Source organism: Pelodiscus sinensis, chromosome 6, assembly GCF_052426305.1.
Source record: "Pelodiscus sinensis isolate ZL-2025 chromosome 6, ASM5242630v1, whole genome shotgun sequence".
NCBI lineage: Eukaryota > Metazoa > Chordata > Testudines > Trionychidae > Pelodiscus > Pelodiscus sinensis.
The window spans coordinates 91,233,705-91,256,308 of record NC_143057.1 but is presented as its reverse complement, the minus strand read 5'-3'; the positions used below and the strand labels follow the sequence as shown (position 1 = coordinate 91,256,308).

The following is a 22,604-nucleotide window of genomic DNA, read 5'->3' as shown; positions in this document are numbered from 1 at the left end:
ATACACATGAAATCTGATGCCAGAACGACTAACTGATAAAAGATGCCAGCTCAGATGTCACCCAGATCTACAGAAACTAAGCCACTCCGCACTAGACAGATGGAAGGAAATAGTGAGAGAGGCATCGGACACCAACAGGCATTGAGCCCATGCTTGTTGATAGTGATGATGATGGTGGTAACACAAGAACTAGGGGTAACCAAATGAAATTAGTAGGTAGCAGGTTTAAAACAAATATAAAGAAATATTTCTGCACACAATGCACAGTCAACCTGTGGAACTCCTTGGCAGACGATGTTGTAAAATCCAAGAAAATAACAGGATTCAAAAAAGAACTAGATAAATTGACAAAGAATAGATTCATCAATTGCTATTAATCAGGATGGGCAGCGATGTTGCCCCTACCCTCTTGTTTGTCAGAAGCTGGGAATGGGTTACAGGGGATGAATTACTTGATGATTACCTGTTCCGTTCATTCCCTCTGGGGCTCCTAGTATTGGCCACTGACAGAAGACAGGGCTAGATGGATGTTTGGTCTGACCCAGTACGGCATTCTTATCAGATGCAGCCTCACTGCTGAATCCCTGTACCAGGGGAGATGGGAGCTTCAGGGTGATCTCCCACCCCAATGCAGTCAATGGCCTGGGATCCCCACTTTGCTATTCGATAGCCACATTTCAAGAGCTTGCAAATGTTCAAATACTGTATACAGCTTCTCCCAACGAACAAGTTACAGACCAAAAACTTGGCCGTAGCTCAATCTGTTCTTAACTCTGACCCCATTGAGTTACATAGCAACCGCGCTGTTCGTAAGCACAGGTTGCGTTCGTAACTCGGGGACCGCTTTTACAACCGCTCCATGGGAGCTTTGGTCATTAATGCCAACAGTCGTAACTCGACCGTTCACAACTTGGGGACCAACTGTACATAATTTTTTGTCACAGAAATCATTCACGTATATAGCTCTCCCCACAACCACTCAAATTTCAGTGAAATAAAGGAGACAATCAATGAGATATAAGTTGTCTTGCCATCTTCTCTCTCTGGACTCAGACTTTCAAGGTGTAAGCACTCTGGAACATCTACAGACTTTGCAGAACTGAGGGAGCTCAGTAACTTGCAGCACCAGACTATGAGTGAACTCTTCCGAATATTTCTCATGTAACGCTTAAAATATTTGGTTACTAAAGAGAAAATTACACTGTATTTAAGAAAAACAATTTCTTACATGCTCTGTATGGGCCATTCCAGCTCCATCTTCCACTATTTGTTCTCCTCCTTCAATTTGTTGAACAATTCTAACTAGTTTCCTGGAATAGTCCGAGATTTCTTCTGTGAAAGTTCTTATACAGTGTGCCATATCTAAAATGGATGCACGGATCTGGTTTGCTTCTGGTTCCAAAACAGAATGCTACAATCAAAAGTAACATGCCAAATGTCAGCTCTAAGTTTCCCTTCCAATCAGGAGGAAATGGAAAGATTTGTACTAAATTTAATGTTTGATCAATCAAAACAATCAAGTATCATTCAAGTATCATTCATTTTGTTATGAGACTGAAACAGGGATCTAGCAATCATAAAAATAACTACATCTTTAATAAAATGAAAGAATAAGAAAAAAAAACATTTGGTCTACTCTAGATTGACTGTGATGCTGAAACCTCTACACCATGAGCAGCTAACAATGATCAAAACAGGTCACTCGCACAGATGATTATCTTTTCTGCCTTAAACAGGTGAAAAAGAATTTTGTGGTTTTACAGATCACAATATTTTTTGTAGTTGTACTGTTACCACAGCAGTTGCTTGTAGTGAAGGAAAGGAACAAAAAAGCAGTCATCTTCATAAAAGGATCAAAGATCAGGCATAAACTCCTTTTCTCAAATAGCTTAACAATGGAAAAAAATATTGCTTTCTTAAACCACCTAACAGCATGGGCGTAATAGAAAAATAACAGTACCTTATGGCCTTGATGCTTTCCATATTCTTTGCAAACACAACACATAAGGGGACTGGTCTGACAACCTTCTTCTAAACAAACAAATTCAATGGCATGCACCTGATGCTGGCAACACATGGTCTTCTCATGAGGTTTTTCAGCAAGAGGTACACGCCTATGTTTTGCCAGTGTCTTCGTAGAATGGGTAAGCTGTGAACACTCTGCACACAAATGAGTAGCACAAACTGTGCAGTATACAGATGCAACATGAGCTTCATCTTCATCACAACGAATGATGCTCTTTAAACAAAAGAAAAATCACGCATGAATATTAGATCCCAAAAATTCAAAACAGATATTTTCAATTTGTTCGAGACTAAAAATGTCACACTTCCCCTTAAAATTAACAAGTGTCGATGAACATTCATCTTATTCCAAATGTGTAATTTTAAATTCTGCATTCTCTCACCAAGTTCTTCTTTGAAAATAAATGTTAAAACAATTCACCATCTGAGTGAACCAAAAGTTACTAATTTTCAAAGGTACTGAGTATTCACAACTCAAACTGAATTCAACAGGCGCTGAAGATGCTCAAAAATAATGAAACTCTGAACCCAACCCTACTCCAATGTCTCTTTATATTGTTTCTAGGATTGATTACATGGCATTGGTTCAGTAACAATTTCACTACAATAACATTGTTGTATAAGCATCCACCAGGAAACATTCAAAACAGCTAATTAATGCATTTACCAAATTCATATAAAAGGTTGAACTTTAGGGTGAGGAAGTTGTTTTCAGATTTTTAGTGTTGCAGCTTTTTTTGGGGGGGGGGCTATGGGGCTACGTCCCCTGCTCTCCATGCTGGCCAACCCCCTCTCTCTGGGGGTAACCAGCCCAAGGCAAAGCAGCCCTGGCTCTCCTTATCACTGCTGGAGAGGGTCGGGCTGAGGCAGCACCAGCCCTGGCTCCTCCCCCAGCCACCAGGAAAGTCCAGGCCGAGGCCACACCAGCCCCTGCTCCTCCCCTGGCCGCTGTGGAGGGCTGGACCAAAGCTGTGGTGTGACGGCCCCAGCTCTCCATGCCCCCATCCAGCCGCCAAGAACAGCCAGGCCAAAGTAACTCCAGCTCTCCCCCTGGTTGCTGAGGAGGGGAGGGCAAGGTCAGAGCTGCAACGCAGCAGCTCTGGCTATTCACGTGGCCCCTGGGGAGAGGCGAATCAGGCAGGAAATGAGTGGAGCTTCGCTCCTGTGGATGCAGATGATGTGATGACATCATTCTGTTATCTCGCAGAGAAAAAAAATTATATATAGAGAGAGAGATACTGCAGCTAAAAGACATTTATAAAGAATGGCATCCTCCAAAAGAGTTTAATGACCTTTTCCAATGAACATAAGTGTTCAGGCTAAGTGCTAATTTTGGTTTTATCTCTATTTAAGTCTATATGTACTGGACCATAACCTCTGCACAAATACTCAAGTTTTTAGTATTTCCTTATGCTGAGAAAAATGCAAAATCATTAAACAGTGATTTGTTTATTTGCAGGGTGAGATCTAGGATTTGTATAGCTAAAATACACACATTCTGCAACCATAGGAACTTTTAATTTGGTACATCTTTCACTTTAAAACTGTGAAGAGGAGAGAGTTTACTTTTAGATTAATGAAAATTAAACAAAGATAAATGTTTTTGAATCTACACCTCTCCAGACTGGCCAATAGCTTCCTCAGTTGTCCCATATTGGCCAGCAGAGCCATTCTGCAGTCGTTCCAAAAGCTCCAGCAAAGCAAAGTTTTTTTTCAAGCCCCAGACGCCAGAATCTCCTATTTTTCAAAGAGAAAATTAGATTAAAAAAATATCACCACAAACTGCATTTGAGTTTCTACTGGCTAGAAATTAAAAGGAGTAAATATTCCTGCAAAACTGCTAGAAGCAAAGTCAGTTATATAAACAATTCTGTGTAGTTTCTGCAGTATGGAAGCTGGCAAGATTACTGTAAGAGTTTACAGTATTTTAACAAAACCAGCTGGCTAAGGACCTGAAATATTTGAAGCAAAAAATAACAACAAATAGCCTACATTTATGACTGCCACAAACCTTTACAACTGTGCTTTTTCCCTGATCACCCAGTATAAAAATACTACTATGAACCACTTAATAGTGAAATATAATTTCCTTAAGATTCCTTCATGGCCATAAAAGATCCAAAGTCATCAGAAAATATATATTTCTTCCACACTAATGATTTCAGAAGTGGCAAACCCATTAAGAACAACTTGAGAACATATGAACAGCCATACTGGGTCAGGCCAAAGGTCTATCTAGCCTAGTATCTAATCTTCTGACAGTGGCCAATATCAAATGCCCCAGAGGGAGGAAAAACAACAGGTAATCTTCACATGATCCCTCTCTTGTCACCCATTTACAGACAAACAGAGGCTAGGGACACCATTCCTTCCCATCCTGGCTAATAGCCATCGATAGACCTAATCTCCATGAATCAATCTAACTCTTTTTTGAACCCTGTTAAAGTCCTAGTCTTCACCATATCCTCTGGCAAGGGGTTCCACAGGTTGACTGTGCACAGAATGAAGAAACACTTCCGTTTTTTTGTGCTTCCTATTAATTTCATTCGGTGACCTCTAGTTATTATATTGTGGGAATAAGTAAATAACTTCTTCCTATTCACTTTTTCCACACCAATCCTGCTTTTATAGACATCTATTATATCCCCCTCCACCCCCGTCTCCTCTTTTCTAAGCTGAAATGTCAAAGTCTTTTTAATCCCGCTTCATATGGGCCCCGTTCCAAACCCCTAATCATTTTTGTTGTCCTTTTCTGAACCTTTTCTAATGCTAATTTATCTTTTTTTAAGACCACATCCGTATACAGTATTCAAGATGTAGGCGTACCATGGTTTTATATAGAGACAATAAAATATTCTCTGTCTTATTCTCTATCCCTTTTTTAATGACTCCTAAATTCTATTTGCTTTTTCGACTGCCGCTGCACACTGAGTGGATATTTTCAGAGAACTTTTCCACAATGACTCCATGATCTTTCTCAAGTAGCTGTAGCTAAGTAAGTTCCCATCATATTGTATGCATAGTTGGGATTATTTTTTCCCAATGTGCATTACTTTACATTTATCAACATTAAATTTCATTTGCCATTTTGTTACCAAACTAAGTGATTGGGTGAGATCTTTCTGAAGCTCTTCACACTCTGCTTTGATCTTAACTATCTTGAACAGTTTGGTATCATCTGCAAATTTTACCACCTGTTTACCCCTTTCTCCAGATCTTTTATAAATACGTTGAATAGGATGGGTCCTAGAACAGATCCTTTGGGGGGGGCACTAGTTACCTCTCTCCACTCGGAAAACTCTTTTAACCAGTTATCAATCCATGAAATGACTTTACTCTTATCCCATGACAACTTACTTTACTTAAGAGCCTTTGGTGAGGGACCCTGTCACACGCTTTCTGGAAATCTAAGTACCCACTGGATCCCCCTTGTCTACATGTTTGTTGACCCTTCAAAGAACTCTAGTAGATTACTAAGGCATGATTTCCCTTTACAGAAACCACATTGACTTTCTTAAAACAAATTATGTTCATCTACATGTTTGACAATTTTATTCTTTACTATAGTTTCAACTAATTTGCTCAGTATTGAGGTTAGACTTATCAATCTGTAATTGCCATGATCACCTCTAGAGCCCTTTTTAAATACTGGCATCACATTAGCTATCTTCCACTCATTGGGTACGGAAGCTGATTTAAAGGATAGGTTACAAACCACAGTTAACAGTTCCGCAATTTCACATTTGAGTTATTTCAGAATTCTTAGGTGAATGCCATCTGGTCCTGGTGACTTGTTACCGTTAAATTTATCAATCTGTTCCAAAACCTCCTCTGATGACACCTCAATCTGGGACAATTCTTCACATTTGTCACCTAAAAACAATGGTTCAGGTTTGGGAATCTCCCAAATATCCTCAGCCATGAAGACTGAAGCAAATCATTCACTTAGCTTCTCTGCAATGACCTTATTGTCTTTGAGTGTTCCTTTAACATCTCGATAGTGCAAGGGCCCAACTAGTTGTTTAGCAGGCTTCCTGCTTCTGACATACTTAAAAAACATTTGCTATTACTTTGAGTTTTTGGTTTACAGGCAGTCCCCGGGTTACGTCAGTCCAACTTAAGTCGGACCCCTAGTTACGAACCGGGGGAGGGGTGCCTCCCCCACTGTCGCCACCTCTGGCGGCGTGGGGGGCACTTCCTCCCAGCAGACCAGGGAGACACGGAGCTAGCGCCCCCCCCCCCCCAGCAGACCAGGGGGACGCAGAATGGCTTTTCTTGCTGCGGAGGACGCGGGCGGCAGGAGCGCCAAGACGCGCTGCGGTCCCGCCGCCCGCGTCCTCCGCGGCGAGAAAAGCTGCTCCGCGTCTCCCTAGTCTGCTGGGGCGGGGGGGCAGCGCATCTAGTGCGCCCCTCCCCCCCAGCAGACCAGGCTTTTCTCGCCGACGCCTGGGGTAGAGCAGCTGGGAGGCTTCCGGGTTGGTCCCACAGCGCCGAGGTGCGGTGCTACTGGACCAATCCAGCAGCACCCCAGCTGCTCAGCCCCAGGCGTGTCCGATTCAGCCGCTGCTGGTCAGTTTCAAAAGCGGCTGAATCTGGACGCCAGTTCCGACTTACATACAAATTCAACTTAAGAACAAACCTACAGTCCCTATCTTGTACGTAACCCGGGGACTGCTTGTACTGTTTTTCAAACTCCTTTTTAGTTTTTCTTATTATATTTTTACACTTCATATGACAAAGTTTATCCTCCTTTCTATTTTCCTCACTAGGATTTGACTTCATTATTGGTCACTATTTCCAAGTGGTCCAGTCATGCTTCATTGCATGACACAAATGTGAAATCTGAACTAGATGTCAACCTGGGAATACGTTGGACTAGTAGTAGGCGTGTCATCTACAAACAAGGGACCACATACAGCAGTGTTTCTTAAACTGTTCCGCAGCACACTGGTGTGCCGTGAGGCAGTCGGAGATGTGCTGCGGAGAACAACAGAATTCAAAATGGATGCCCTTGTAGGGGAAGGCAATTTTTTTTCCCCTCCGCCTCCTCAATAACTTTCCCCCAACCCTTTCTTTCCCCCTCAATAACTTTCCCCCTGATTTTTTTTTTGGGGGGGGGGGGAGGAGTCAACAAAAAATCCTTGATATTCCCCATAAAAAAATATACTGTTTGGTGTTCCTCAGTCTTAAAAAGTTTGAGAAACATTGACATACAGCATGTTACCCCAAAAATATTCTCACTGGAGACCACCCGCGGTTACACTAGTATGGGTTTATTTCAACTAGGTAAAACTAAAGAGAAGAAAGCAGCCACCAAAGGTTTAAACTAAAGAAGATAGAACTCTCTCTCACACACACACACACACACACACACACACACACACACACACCCCCCTCCATTCATTCACTCATTCACACCCATTCATTCCTGCCCTCAGGCAATCACACACTTACACAGACACATAGGCGTGTGCAGCACATTTCATTAGAGTGCGCACCCAGGACTGGCCTGAGCCATTCCTGCGCCCTGGGCCGCGGATGCACGGCCCCGCCCCCGGGCGCACGCCACCCCTCCAATTTATAATTAGGCACCCCCCCATAGCTTGGCACCCCGGGCAACTGCCCGGCTAGCCCCGCCCTTAATCCAGCCCTGCACAAAGGGAAATTTTTTTTTTAAAAGGCGCACATTTATTGAATACTCAGTCATAAAGGACATTATTTTTATTCATCAAATAAACTAAAGAAACTAAAACTTAACTTAATTTTTTATAAATTAACAACTGAACTTTACTTAAATAAAAAAAAATGACACACAAAATACCAAATTTTTGCTGTAGTGATAACCAGGCGTATACAAAGATACAGTCAATTTTGATGACCTTTATCTTTAACCAGATAATTAGCTAACCCAAATTAACTAAAACAGATGAAGGTTTCTTCACCTTCCTGTCCTAGAGAATGAGACGTCGCTCACCAGGTGTTATGAACTTAAATTCCTCAATCACACAATCACATCTTTGTAATTAACTGACAAAGCCAATTCTTGTTCCATGTACAAAATGATGAGTGATTCGAGGCGCTGTTGGGACACTGTACTTCTTAGTTTGTTTTTTACATGTGCTAATTTTTAAAAGGCTCTTTCACGTGAACAGCTTGTAACAGGTAAGACTGTAAAGCATTGAATAGATTTGTAAAAGACCTGGAACATGGTAGACCGATCCGATTCCTTTAGCCAATCAAGCCACTCTCTTGTGGTGTTTGTAGTGCTACCTTCAGGAACAGATCCGTCATAACCCCGAAGCAATCCGACTTCAGCTTCCAACTCATCCAAGGACACTTTAAATTTGTTGGCAATGATTCTCATATCATCCCTGCCAATGTCTAAGCTCAGCAGTTTTCCCATTGCAGTCACAATTTTACAAGTCTCCTGTTCAAATTGCTGGTCAATGCCGGTAATCACTGAGTCTAGGAGCAGGTAAAATGAAGTTATTCTCTCCTGCTCCTCTTTTGTATCAAAGTGATGCTGGGACTCAAACACATCATCAATACGAGTGGACATTTTTCTCTTCTTAACTGAGGGAATCGATATATCATTCTCTACACACATTTTCACACTGTCATTGAAATAGACTGAAAATGTTCTGGACCACTTCTCATCACAACCAAAGAGTTACGCAAGCTTTTCACCCCTGTCATTGCAGTAAGTAAGTTGAGATCTGGAGCTTGAAGAGCCTTAATCACTTTTACCACCATCTGGAGAATAGGGTGCAATGTGAAGGGCAAAGATGAACTTGAATGAATTTAGTTCATGGATAAGGCCCCTGGCTTTTATTTTAGCCTCAGCAAGGCGAGTTGTTTCGATAATCTCTTGTAAACCTTGTAAAATGATTAGTAGTTTTCTTTTACAGCAACCACTGCTTCTACTCTGCATGCCCATCTTGTGTTTGACAGTGACTTAAAAGTGTGCAACTGGGATCTTACTTCTTGTGAAATCTTCTCCATTACTGCATGTCGCACAGGACTCCCCTCCATGAAGTCATAAAGAGTCTGAATAACACCAGAAAAATCAAAGACAGTTCTGTTTTGTTTATTTGAAGTGCATGCATCTACGAGGACGAGGTTCAAACAATGCACATAGCAGTGTACATAGAGTATTTCACTGTTCCTTTCTTTACATTTCATTTGAACTCCCGCAGTACATACAGACATAGTAGATGTGCCATCAAAACAGACAGACATCACTGATGACCAGTCAATTTTAAGAACGCTGAGGATGACATTTAACTGGTCAAAAATAGACTGAGCATCAACTGTTAGTCTCTCCACAGACACAAAATGTTCAACTGGACTATGTTTTTCATACCGCATCACAATGGACATCTGTTCATGGCGTCCACAGTCAGTAGTGTCATCAGCAATTATTAAGACCATTTTTCCATTTAGTGAAGACACAATCTTTTGTTGCAGAACGTTGTGCAAAGCCACAATTAAATCATTTTGGATGAGATTACTCAGATAGGTAGCATTGCGAGGAAATTGTTGCACATGCTGTGCCATTACGGGATCATATTTTTGGAGCATATTGACAAGATTTAGAAATAAACCTCTCTCAAAACTGTCAGCTTTTTCATTGTGACCCCTGAATTGTCTCCCACCTTTCGCCAAACACAGAACAATGTCAATAAGTCACTCCATTATACTTCGGTTATGGCACCGTTGTTCTTCTTGTTTAGACAGATAAGCTTGCTTGCCCTCATCCAACAATACATCAATAGGTTTCCCTTCATTAAAAGTTGACCATGATAAACAGCTCAACACATAAGATTTTGACAGTTAGTGGTTTTTAAAACATTCGTTAGCCCTATGCCAGTTGCTGAATCCCTTATCAATAAATGCTGGATCAGTGTGACCTTTGTTTGCTGCATCATTACAGGAGAAGAAACGGCAGTAGAAGCAAAATGCTGCATCCTTTGATGTGCTATATTCTAACCACCTATACTTTTCATACCAACCGTACTGAATGCTTCTTTGTTTATTCCCTATTGTACTTCTAGGAAACATGCTCAATCTAGGCTGATAAGGACCTCTAGATAATCGAGACTGACGTTCTAATCTATTTTTTGGAATATCACAGTCTGGGTCATCAGATGGAATGTTTGATGGCTTTGAATAGGAACTACACTGACCTGAACTAAGAGACAAAGTCTGTTTCTGTTGGTCATTACTCAGTTTATTGCATACACTGGAACTGGTGGCGGCATTATCTTCATGTAAGTTCTTAACCGAAGAGTATGAGGTATTTGCACTATTATCAGCACATTCATTATAACTCAGTTTGTCTGCTCCTTTTCTTATCTTAACAATGAACTGATCCATATTTTAAAATTAAAAGGGGGTATCCTACGATTGAATTAAAACGTAAAGTCACAGGCTTGTTATTCTATTTCAGTAGAGTACATGCAACAAAGATTACAAACACTGTAGACACTGCGCTGGGCATGCCTGACACGGCTGCTTATATAGGTCAAAGAATTTTCTAGACTAGTAGTCGGAGGGGGACAAGAGAACCAATGGTAATTCTGCACTTCTTTCATAATACAATACATACTTTAAAACTAAAAGAGTGTATCATGCAATTAAATTAAAATGCAAAGCCACTTTTTTTTTTTTTGAGACATTAGGGCAGTGGTCTCCAACCTTTTTATGTCCAAGATCACTTTTTAAAGTCAGAACAAGCCAAGCTCTACTGCCCCATCTTTCCCCCAAAACCCCACCCCCTCCTTGAAGCCCCACCCTTGGTTCTCCTCTTCTCCATCACTTGCTATTCCCAGCCCCTTATACACTGTCAGGGTACAGCTACACTGCCACTTTTTTTTTTATTCTGTCTAGACTGGGCCAAATGTCAGAAAAACCCTTTCTTTCGCAAGCCCCCTTCTTCCTCATGGAATGAAGAATACAGGGGTTACCGAAAGAGCATGTGTGCTGTTTCACTAAAAAAAAGCGGAAGAACTAATGCATCCCTGGACACAAAAGAGTTTTTCCAGGATACCTCTGGAATCCCAGGAAAACCCCAACAGTCTAACCATACCCTCACTGGGTTGAGACAGGATCTGTGGGCTCTAGGGTGGGAATGAGGTATTTGGATGTGGGAAGGGTGAGAGGTGCAAAGTCTAGGAGGGAATTTGGATGCAGGAGGAGGTGGCGAAGGGAATGCTACCTTGCATTTCTAAAAGTTTCTATGAACTATTCCACGGTCAATTGTTTTAGGCTATGTGCCACTTTTGGGCCAAGCCAACAAGCAGGTTGTTAAGACAGAATAGGTCTGAGGATGTCGGACAACCAGCAGTAGCCACCCAACTTCAGAAATATAGAAGACAATTTCTTGAAGCAGTTTGCTGAGCTCACCCTAGCCCTACAGAACTAAAACCCCCAGAGGAGGGTTCCCACAAGTATTAAGGTCAACCTTTGGAAACTGGCCATTTCCCAAATGCCACCAGTGAGTTGGGAACGAATTCAGGGTTGATGAATGCACTTGATGCTATTTTTACTAACACCACATATAAATCAGGACAATGATATTAGTAAGGCTGTCAAGCGATTAAAAAATTAATCGCAATTAATCACGCAATTAATCACACTGTAAAACAATAATTAGAATATCTTGGATATTTTCTACATCTTCTAATATACTGATCTCAATTACAACAGAATACAAAGTGTATAGTGCTCACTTTATTTATTACATTTACACTGTAAAAAAAACTTCAGTTCACTTCTTTGAAGTATTGTAGTGCAAATTCTATCATGAAAGCTGAACTTAAATTCTTCTATATAATCAATATATTTGTGTCTTACTCAAAAGAGTCCTTTTTTAGCTCAGCCCCAGGTGTGGGCGGCACAGAGCCGGAAGGGGTTAGACTCTGCTGTGGGTAGTGCAGAGTTTGGGGGGGGGGGGGGGGCCGGTTCAGCCCCCAACTGCAGGTGGCATAGGGCTCTGGGGTGGGGGGGGGGGGGTCAGCCTCAAAGCTCAGGGGACGGGTCAGCCCCTGGACTGGGGGGGGGATAGACCCCCACCATGGGCAGTGCAGAATTCGGGACAGGGGACTCAGCTCCAAAATCAGATGTGTGGGAGGGTCAGACCCAGCCCCAGGAAGCAAAGAGAGGCTGGCTTGGGTAAGCCCTGCGGGGGAGGGGGGACCCCCTTGGGGGACACCCCCCGACTGTTTTATTTTAAAAAAATATGGTCACCTGGGAAGGGAGAAGGATGGGTGTCAGGGTTTTTTCTTCTTGTTTATTTCTCTGTTGGAGTTGGGATGGCTTCAGGGTTTTGTTTTTTCTTTCTTGCTGCTTCTTTTTACCATGCGCCCTCACTATTTGATCTGAGGAAGTGGATCTGGCCCACGAAAGCTCATCATCTAATAAACCATCTTGTTAGTCTTTAAAGTGCTACATTGTCCTGCATTTTGCTTCAGGTACCCCAGACTAACACGGCTACATTTCTATCACCCCTCTGGTGGCGGTTTGCATTACTGCGCCTTACCAAAGAGAGCAGCTAATGCTGGTTTGCTGCCCTCTGATTCTTAACATGCATCAATTTTTAATGCGTTAATTCTGCCCTGCGTTAATAACAGGCGTTAATGCCTACTAATTGACAGCCTAGTTATTAACTACAAATTATTAGGGATCCCCAGTTTTTCAGAAGCAACTAACCTACTTGGAGCTGTGGTATCCAACATGCTAGCCACATGTGGCTATTTGGCTGGTTGCCTGTGGCTAGTTGGCTTGAACAATGCATCTATTTGGCCAGTTGAGTGTGGCTAGCTCGCTATAGCAATAGCCACTACAGCAGCTAATACTTCAGAACTGGTTGGCCAGTTATAGAGCATTCTAGAGAGTTTGTGCATCTGTTTGTCTGTGAGTCCATCCATGAGTCCATTTGTTAAAGAACTTCTAAACAGTAAAAGTTAGGACCACCAAATTTAGTATGCAGTTTCCTCTTATCATAATTTAAACAAGGTCAGGCTTTAGTTGTGTCATGAAAACAGGATGTGCCTGGAATGGGATTGTTTCCCATAACATGGAAAGGGAAGGAGCTGCTAGAAAGGACAGTTATATGGCAGTGACCACAGGTGGTAGCCGCACAAGTAAAACAGTGGCCTGCTCCGAGAGGGGCTCTGAATATTGCTGGCCACCAGCAAGGTCCCTGTGCTAGTGCTGGCCACGGTTGTCCCCAATCCGGATGACACCCCATCCTCCACAGAGGAAGCCCAAGCCACTGCTTCCTCACCCTTGGCCCCAGCACACTATGAAGCGGCAAGTAGCTGGTCTCGATGAGTATCCTGAGGAGCTGCTGCCACCCAACCTGCACAGCCCCGGGGAGCCCTCCAGACCTCCCAGCGTCTTGCCCTGATCCTCCTGACCTGAGCCTACCCACATCCAATCCCCTGCCCTAAAGCCCTCCACCCCTGCCCTAACTCCAGCACCCCATCCCCTGTTCTCAGCCTTCCCACACCTCCTAGCCCCTTGCCCTGCCTTCTGCATCCATCACCCTGAGCCCCCCCCATCTCCTCCCCTGACTTCTGCATCCCCTCTCATCTGCCCCCCAAAAGAGTTAAAGATCCGAGCAATGCCAGGTACATCTGCTAGTAACACTTATATGCTCATTTTAGGACCACCACCAAACCTCTGTTTATCAGCCATAAGAGGTACTTTTTAATTACTGTGCAGGCACTGGTATGTCAGTATGGCCAATACATCATCAATGTTTGCAGGTCAGGAAAACATGAACTAATCCACCCAGCCACAATCTTGAGACAGGCACTACTTTCCTCTCAAAATAGCACAGACTGTACTAACAGTTATTCTGAATAACAAAGCTTAACGACTACTGCCCTGACTTACACTGTCATCTAGTGGTAATTTTAGAAGGCTCAAGAAACTATTTTACTACACTCTGAGTACAGTGTCAATGAAATGCTAACTGATATTTAATATGCTGATGGACAAGAGAAAACGTGCTGGATACCTCCTTTCTCACCTATTATTTCTGCTTATTGTATTTTGCGTATTTACAGAAGAAAATGGGAAGTGTTTGAGGATGTGATGGATAGCAGAAGAGCTGATCAGCACCTGGTGATGAAAGGGTTAAACTCAGGTAGCTAGGGAGTGTTGGCAGAAAGGAAAGCCAATGGGAAAGACAGCTGAAATCTAAATTTAATTTAGTTTCAGCTGGGCACATACAGATACATCTGCAACAACAAGGCCAATGGAAGTATAATGAAATGAACTATTTTATAGCACTATGTGGATGAAAACTTGTATTAGGAAGAGAAACATACATTCTGAGTTATGATTTGATTCTAAGAAACTTGAAAAATGACCTGCCTTCCTGTTCTTGAAATATGAATAACTATTAAAATAATATTTAAAAGAGGGTCACCCAAAAAGAGCAAATTGTCATACCCATTGTAGTATTAATGTTTTTCCTTCACTGTTAGCCTCTACGTGAGAGTATTAAATGCTTTGGAATCATCTAACTGTATGCAATCATCTAATTATCCTATTCATTGTTAGCCTCTCTTGCATCTTCCAGGACTTTCAATCAGCTAGATTCATCCTGTAGGTCAGGAGTTCCCAAACTTTTTGACACGGGGACCAGTAAATGCATTCGTGAGCATTCGGAGGACCAGTAACATCCATTTGCATATTCATTAAGCAAATGACGAATATGCAAATACATTGGTTTTGGTCCTCCCAAAGCCCCCAGGGCCAGCTTTAGCAAAGCTTTTGATACAGCCACCCACAATATTCTTACCAGCAAGCTAAGGAAATATGGATTGGAAAAATGGACCGTAATCCAATAAAACCCTGCACCACCACATCGTGTATTGAAAAGGGGCTCATTTATTTTTAGAAAGCTGACACCATGTTTGGAATTTTTTATCCTTATTCTCATTCTGGATGGTGAAGGCACCAGGTTCTCTCCATTCTTACACACTGTAGTGCCTTTAAACCTCATTGTCAGTAGTGGGGATATTTAAAAGGCACTGCTTTTACATTTTTATTTGGGATTTGCGTGCGCCCTGAACTGTCCCGCTCCCCGCTGCCCTATTCTCTCCCCTCTTCCCCCCACCTTTACCTCCCCCCGCCCTGGGCCAGCCCCGCTGTCCCCACCGGCCAATTCTCTCTCGATCTCTCCTGGCAAGCCCTGCTGTGCCCGCCAGCCCTGCTTCCACGGGCCGGTTCCCTAGCCAGCCCCACGATCTCCCCCAGCCAGCCTCACTGCCCCCACCAGGCGTTTCCCTCTCCGCCCACCCCCCACAGCCTCACTGCTCCCGACCCCCCCCAGCCAGCCCTGCTTCCGCCAGTCGGTTTCCCTCCCTATCTCCCCAGGGCAGCTCCATTGCCCTGACCCTGCTTCCCTGCAGCCCATATCCAACTCCCCCTTCCCTCTCCCCAGCCAGCAATAAGAGCTCACCTGGTAACCCTCACTATGTCTCTGCCGGGAGCCTGAAACATACAGCTGCATCTGCCCAGCCCGGCTGAGGGTTTGGGGAACCCGGCGCTGCACGGGTAGTCCGGAAGCCCGGAACACCCTGGCAACCATGCTGAGGCCTGGTATTTTTTTTCCCATGGCCCGGTACTGGGCCGCAGCCCATAGTTTGGGAAACGCTGCTGTAGGTTATAAACAGGCCTAGCATGAAATCGAGCCTACTAGCCTACTAAAAGAAATCAAAGTCTACAGTAAGTAATCCAATTAAATACATTTACTTTTTGATATATACACAGATATACATAGAATTTTCATGCTTACCTAATTCAGTAACTTGCCTATCAAAAGGACAACGAACTGCTCTGCCATGGAGAGGAAGCCGAGTAAGACAGTCATGACAGACAGTATGACCACACAAAAGCAGTCTGGGAACTTTATCACCTTGCAAAGAAAATACATCTTCACAGACTCCACACTCAAGAACCTATAAATCAAGACAACATTTTGAACTCATCAGAAGCAATCACACATTAAGGGGTAAGAGGCCCATAGTACACTAATAGCACTTGTATGCTGCACTCTTAAATCTTCTAACCTCAGCAACTGTCCCGTTGGACATTTCTTCCTTCATGGATTAGTATGATTTGCTTTTGTTTTTAAATACCTTTTTCACAGCCCTTTCTCTCTGTAAACGAAATGAAATGTGAGCATTGTCCATCACTGTGTGAATCCACTTACAGTGAGCCTCAAGTTAGGAACCAGAAGTCACCTCGCCTCTCTAAACTAGGACTTTTGATGGATAGACACTGCATGGCCCATCAGAATTCACTGCATCCCAAGACCTCATCATCACAGATCTAGGGCTAAAATTTGATTAATCAGCTAATCGAGTAGTCGATGGAATTTCCATCGACTACTTGATAAGGGGCGCACTCATTATCCCTCTGTGTCTTTTCCCTTTGAAACGTACAAGAGCCGGGGCAGTTCTTGTGCATTTCAAGGAGATAGTGGCAGCGGGAACTTCTGCCAGTGGGGACCAAAGTAGTGCCCACTGGCGCAGGTTCCCCTCCACGCCTCTTCCTTTGAAATGCACAAGAGTCCCAGGCAGCTCTTATACATTTCCAAGGGAGAGGAGCAGCAGTCCAGCCCACACGACAGGAACTGTTTCAACTCCTGCTCGCATCATTTCCCCGCTGCCCTCTGCCTTCCTTGTCCACTGTGGAGACAGTGCTGGAGACAACCAGCTTTTAAGACAATTCCCCCCAGCACCGGCTCATGCTACCCCACTTGCTGCCTCTCTCTGATAGAAGCAGCAAGTGGGGGGAAGCGACTAATTGCTTACATCCCTATTTAGAATAGTGATAGAGATGTAGCCGTGTTAGTCTGTTGTAGCTGAAACAAAATATAGGACTATGTAGCACTTTAAAGACTAACAAGATGGTTTATTAGATGATGAGCTTTCATGGGCCAGACCCTATGTAACTTTGTTCTCACCCACAATTATTTCCAGTTTGAGAACAACTTATACCTCCAGATCAGCGGCACAGCAATGGATACACGCATGGCCCCACAGTATGCTAATATCTTTATGGCTGACCTAGAACAACGTTTCCTCAACTCCCGTCCCCTTTTACTCCTTCTCTACTTACGCTATATCGATGACATCTTTATGATCTGGACGCATGGCAAGAAACACTGGAGACGTTCCACAGAGATTTCAACAATCTACACCCCACCATCAACCTCAGCCTGGACCATTCTACACGAGAGATCCATTTCCCGGATACCACAGTACAAATTAACAATGGAAAATTAGAGACCACCCTCTACAGAAAACTCATCGACTCATACAGTTACCTACATGCTTCCAGTTCCCATCCAGCACACACCATACAATCCATCATCTATAGCCAAGCCCTTCGATACAACCGTTCTTCGATACAACTGTTCTAATCCCACTGACGAGACCAGAAACTTCAGGATCTCTATCAAGCATTTATAAACCTCAACTACCCACCCGGAGAAATAAAAAAGCAAATTGAAAGAGCCAGACGAATACCTAGAAACCATCTACTTCAAGACAGACCCAAGAAAACCAACAATAGAACATCACTTGTCATCACCTACAGCCCCCAACTTAAATCTGTCCAACACATTATCAATAAACTACAGCCCATACTGGAACAGGACACTAAACTTCAAGAGACTCTGGGAGACAGACCCATAGTCTCCTATAGACAACCACCTAACCTCAGGATGATTCTTACCAACAACCACAGGACATACCACACTAATACCAATCCTGGTACCTTCCCTTGCAACAAACCTCGGTGCCAGCTTTGTCCACATATTCTCTCTGCTGATACCATCATTGGACCTAACCAAGTGAGTTATAAGATCAAGAACACATATTCCTGCACATCCAGAAATATATTTTATGCTATCATGTGCCGAAAGTGTCCGTCTGCTTTGTACGTTGGACAAACGTCTCAGACACTTCACCAAAGGATCAATGCCCACAAAACAGATATTAGACAGGATCACAAAGAAAAAACAGTTTCTTGCCATTTCAACCAGAAAGGACACTGTCTCAACGACTTAATCACTTGCATCCTGCTTCAAAAGCCTTTTAAATCTGCACTTGAAAGGGAATCCTCTGAACTGTCATTCATGCTAAAATTAGACACTCTACGCTTGAGTCTCAACAAAGACTCTGGCTATCTCACCCATTACGAAGATAGCTTCCCCAATTATCACCTCTAATACCATTAACTCACAGACATCTACCTCCGCCCCCCCACCCCCCGCCCGCATCCTCCCTCTGTTCTGAAATTTGATTTGGTCTTGTCATATGTGTTCATCATTTTTTTAATTGTATCCTTTGGTATATATGGTTGTGACAATTTTCTTCCACTATTTGATCTGAGGAAGTGGGTCTGGCCCACGAAAGCTCATCATCTAATAAACCATCTTGTTAGTCTTTAAAGTGCTACATAGTCCTGTATTTTATCCCTATTTAGGGCCCTACCAAATTCACAGCTAGGACTGCAGAGATAATGCATGAAAGAAGGCCGAGGGTGCACACGATCCCCCTAATACTATGGGCATGATGAGCAAAGGGCTAGAGATTCTGGACAACCCAAGAAACTAGCTAGGGAGCATGGTGCTCACAGCAGGGGTTTGGCCCCTGCACTCAACTGCAGTGGCTGGGTGAGAGAGGGTGGAAGGGTGCAGAGCAACATTGCTCCTCCATCCCAGCTACCAACCATTTGGGGCTTGGGCAGGACCACCCTCCTCTGCACTCAATGGTGGGAAGTAGAGCAACAGCAGCCAGCAATTAGGGGAGTGCTTTGTTCCACTTCTCTTCACTGTTGTGGGTGAGTGCAGGGAGGTTGTGAACCCTGCTACCCGCATCAAACTTCTGCTAGTCCTGCAGGCTGCATAACTCCTAGGTAAGGTCTTGGGGAAAGAGATGGGACAGGGGTGGAGCCGCGATAGGAAGAGGTGGGTCCTGAGGCAGAGAGGCATTGTGTAAGCCGTCCTCCAGCCAGGGGTGGGGTGGGGAGAATCACGTGGCCAATGGTGCCTCCCTCCCCTGACTTTCCTCACCAGACTCTCTAGCGGACTGTGAAATATGGTCTTGTAAATGAAATCTGGCTATCAGAAGACAATAGCAGCATTGGCACCCTTATTTCTGCATTACCTGAAGAGCTGGGTGGCCGCTCCTGGTCAAGGCTATGCACAGCAGCGCAAAAGGGTAACATGCTATGTTATTGTCACCCTTACTCTACCCCTACTTCAACTGTCAACACTGCCTTCAGAGCTGGGTTCTTGGTGTCCAGCAGCCACCACTCTCTAGACACCGAGCTGTGGAGGCAGTGCAGAAATAGAGGTGGCAATACCACAACCCTTCTAAAACAGCTTTGTCCCGCGCTTTTGGGTCAGGATCCCCATAGTTACACCACCATGAAATTTCAGATTTAAAGATCTGAAGCTGTGACACCCTAGATTTTAAACGGACCGTGCAGTCGGTAGGGCCAACCCCCGCCCCCACGCTAGGAGCCCACTCGTCTCCCAGCGGGCTGCCGCCTGCACTCGCGGGAGCCGACGGGACCCAGGAGCCGCAGCAAATCATTCGTCCTCCCTCTGGCGGGCTTCTCCATGCCCGCGCGGAAGCCACGGGAAGAGGCGGCGGCGGCAGCTGCACAGGGGCTGTTTGACGCAGTTGGGAAAAGGCTGCGAGCCCCGCGCGGGTCACCACCCAGCCCCCTTCCCGGGGCAGGGGCGCAGCATCACTACGCTCCGACAAGCGCTGTGGCACGAACCAGGCGGGCAGCCCCCGCGCGGACGCGGTGCCTCTTACCTTGACAGCAGCCCCAGCCGGCCCCCGGCTACCGCTGTGCCGGGGGCCGGTATCCAGCGCCGCTCCGGGCCCGGCCTTGTTTACACTCATAGCCGCCATGTTGGGAAAGGGAGGCGGAACGAGCCACCTCCGCATCAACAAGCCAATAAGCCAGCAGAGACAGGAGGACGGGCCACGCGCTGACGCTACCGGCCTTGCGCTGTGACGTCACTACGCGAAACATCCGCGCAGAAATGAAAAATAATCCTGCCGGGGTTTTCTCCGGAGGCCGCCGACAACGTCACTGCGCATGCGTCTCATTCATTCCGCGTGAGACGTAGGAAGACTACAGTTCCCATCATACAATGGCTCTCAACTCGTGAAAACTACAGGTTCGGAGATAATACGCCGACATCCGCTCAGTCACCTTGAGAAGACTTAAACTCCCAGCATGCAACGCGATTAGTCCAGGTTCCCTAGAAGACTACTCCTCCTATCACCGCTCGGCGTGCGCAAGTCCCTCGTGCTCCTCTGTGCGTGCCAAGGCTCAAAGGGAGCAGTGCATGCTGGGGGGTGTAGTGCTTTCTCGCTCCTGCTGGGGCCCAAATGGCGCGTTGCATGCCGGGAAACTCACCTCCGGGTTTTCCCGGACTCGCTCGGTTGGGCTCAAGTTGCGGAGCCGCGTCGTGTTCCTTTCGCCATTGGCAGGCGCTTGGCCGGGGTGTGGGCGGCGAAGGCTCCGCGTGGGGTGCCCGAGACCATGGATGTGAATCAGCCGAAGCAGGAGCATCTGCTGGCTCTGAAAGGTACCGAGACGGCAGCTCGACGCCCCTCCCCCAAACCTTTGCGTCCGCGGCGGCCCGTTCCCCGGCTGGGCCGGCAGGTGAAGCGCGTCCCTGGAAGGCCTCAGCCCCAGGCCCTCCGCCGGGGGTGGGGCAGAAAGCGAGGCGCAGGCACCGGCTGTCGGTAGGGGCCACCGGGTGGAGCAGGGAAGCGGGCCGGGGGTATGTCGCGGGTTCCTGGGGGTGGGCCCCTGCCTCCCCCTTAGCCCTGACAGTGGCTGTATTGCTCAGGCGGCGCCGCCCTGCCCTGCGGGGTGGCATGAGAAGCGGGCCGGTGGGACTAGCGCCTTTGGAGGAAGAGTGAAGACCTGCGTGTACTAAAGAGCAACCGCACAGGTGTTGTCCTGGGGGCTGCCTGCTTACCGCTGCACTTGCTGGAGGTGTCACAGAAATGTGCAGTAGCAGACGGGGAAGAACTGCATCATAGGCTAGTTTTCAGTAGGACTTGGGCAGAGATTAACACTTATGTAATCAGACGATGTGGGTTGTGTGTAGGGTGACCATATCTCCCTATGCTGAATATAGGACAGAAAAAATTACTCACTTTCAAGTGAGTGGCCATCTGTCTTATTTTTTAAAGTTTGAGAGCTCACAGGGAGAAAACATGCATACGCATGCATGCACACTACACAGTGGGTAGTAGCATATCCTTGCAGAACTCCTCTCTTTTCCCCCACCATCCACTATTTTGTCCCTGCCTCCCTGCCCACTGTCAAAAAGCAGCTAACACCTTAAGGTTGCTGCTGGCTACTAACATAATCCAGCCTCCTCCTGGATACAGCACAGGCAAGAAGAGGTTAAATCTTAAGCATGTATTGTGCTCCAGGGCCCAGAAAACCTGACTGGACGGACTTCAGGGAACTCAGTTAGAGAGATGACTCAACAAATGAGTGTCTCCAGACAGAACCATCCCATACAGAGCCAAATCCCCACCCACCCCCAAGCTTCTGTGCAGCTTCTGTGCAGCCTAATACAGAGAGCCTAATACACTTTTGCCTGGACTAGGGATGTTAAATTGCAGGTAGTCAGCTAGTCGAGTAGTCAATGAACTTTCCATCGACTACTCGATTCGTTGATAAGAGGGAAACTGGCTGGGAGCTAACCCTGCTGCATCTCTGCCTTCTAAATGTATTAAAAGTTGCCAGGCTCTAAATACCTCTAGAAGGCAGAGGCATAATGGGAGAAAAAGGCGTGAGCCGGGACAGCTGATTCCTGGCCCTTTTAAGCTGTCTTCCCCCAGCACTGGCTCCTGCTTCCCCCAACTTCTGCTTCTCTCTCATGGTGGCAGCAAGTCGGGGACAGAGGGAAGTGACTAATGGAGTCAGTACTTGACTACCCAATAAACATATGCTTATTGGGCAGTAGATGAGTTGCTTATATCCCTAACCTGGACTACCCCACTGAGCCTGTTACTTCTCTAAGCCCCAGACATATGCACCTGGGCCCCCATCCAAACAAGCTTCACACACACACACAATAGAACCCATTTTGAGAACCATTCACATACATCCAGACCTCTCATGCAGAGTACCAACCACTGTTCCTGCATCCAGAACTCCCATACTTCAAGCCCCCACTAGTCCACCTGCATCCACATTGCCCCGTACAGAACTCACTCCACACCTGGATCCCCTCCACCCACACACTAAACCCCTTTACATTTGGATCTTGCCAATCTGGACCTGCCTCCCCATACCTGATGCGCTTGGTGTAGAGGGACAGGATCCTGGGATATATTAGGAGCAGGCTTGGCTCTTCCCTTGTTTTAGGCTTCGGTGCAGCTAGTCCATAAGGGTGAGCATAGGGCTGTACGATGATCATCCACCTCCATGCAGCCAGTGACCTGTGTTTTCCACTGCCGTGATGGAACCTCCATATTTATTCATTAACAAACAGCATTTGC

At 45.4% G+C, this 22,604-nt stretch overlaps 2 protein-coding genes and 1 pseudogene across 9 annotated transcripts in view; 1 reads left to right on the top strand and 2 right to left on the bottom strand.

The window, feature by feature from the left end:
- Nucleotides 1-19,994, bottom strand: part of TRIM23 (tripartite motif containing 23) — a 30,510-nt gene extending 10,516 nt beyond the window's left edge. The window contains exons 1-5 of one of the 2 annotated variants that reach the window (XM_006117005.5): nucleotides 19,881-19,994; nucleotides 15,839-16,001; nucleotides 3,641-3,762; nucleotides 1,961-2,239; nucleotides 1,229-1,411 (exon numbers count right to left, since the gene is read on the bottom strand). In XM_006117005.5, coding sequence (XP_006117067.3) covers nucleotides 1,229-1,411; nucleotides 1,961-2,239; nucleotides 3,641-3,762; nucleotides 15,839-16,001; nucleotides 19,881-19,979 — 846 coding nt within the window. In that variant the 5' untranslated portion in view covers nucleotides 19,980-19,994. Of the gene's footprint in view, nucleotides 1-1,228; nucleotides 1,412-1,960; nucleotides 2,240-3,640; nucleotides 3,763-15,838; nucleotides 16,002-19,538; nucleotides 19,792-19,880 lie in introns of those variants that run through there. The other variant, XM_075932386.2, reaches the window with a different exon arrangement.
- Nucleotides 6,346-10,776, bottom strand: LOC149524183 (zinc finger MYM-type protein 1-like; annotated as a pseudogene).
- Nucleotides 19,995-20,140: 146 nt separating the features above from the next.
- LOC102463542 (trafficking protein particle complex subunit 13) overlaps nucleotides 20,141-22,604 on the top strand; it is a 46,887-nt gene continuing 44,423 nt past the window's right edge. For 5 of the 7 annotated variants that reach the window (XM_006117015.5, XM_006117014.5, XM_006117013.5 and 2 more), the window contains exon 1: nucleotides 20,141-20,665. In XM_006117015.5, coding sequence (XP_006117077.2) covers nucleotides 20,620-20,665 — 46 coding nt within the window. In that variant the 5' untranslated portion in view covers nucleotides 20,141-20,619. The other 2 variants (XM_089779374.1, XM_075932388.2) reach the window with 2 other exon arrangements.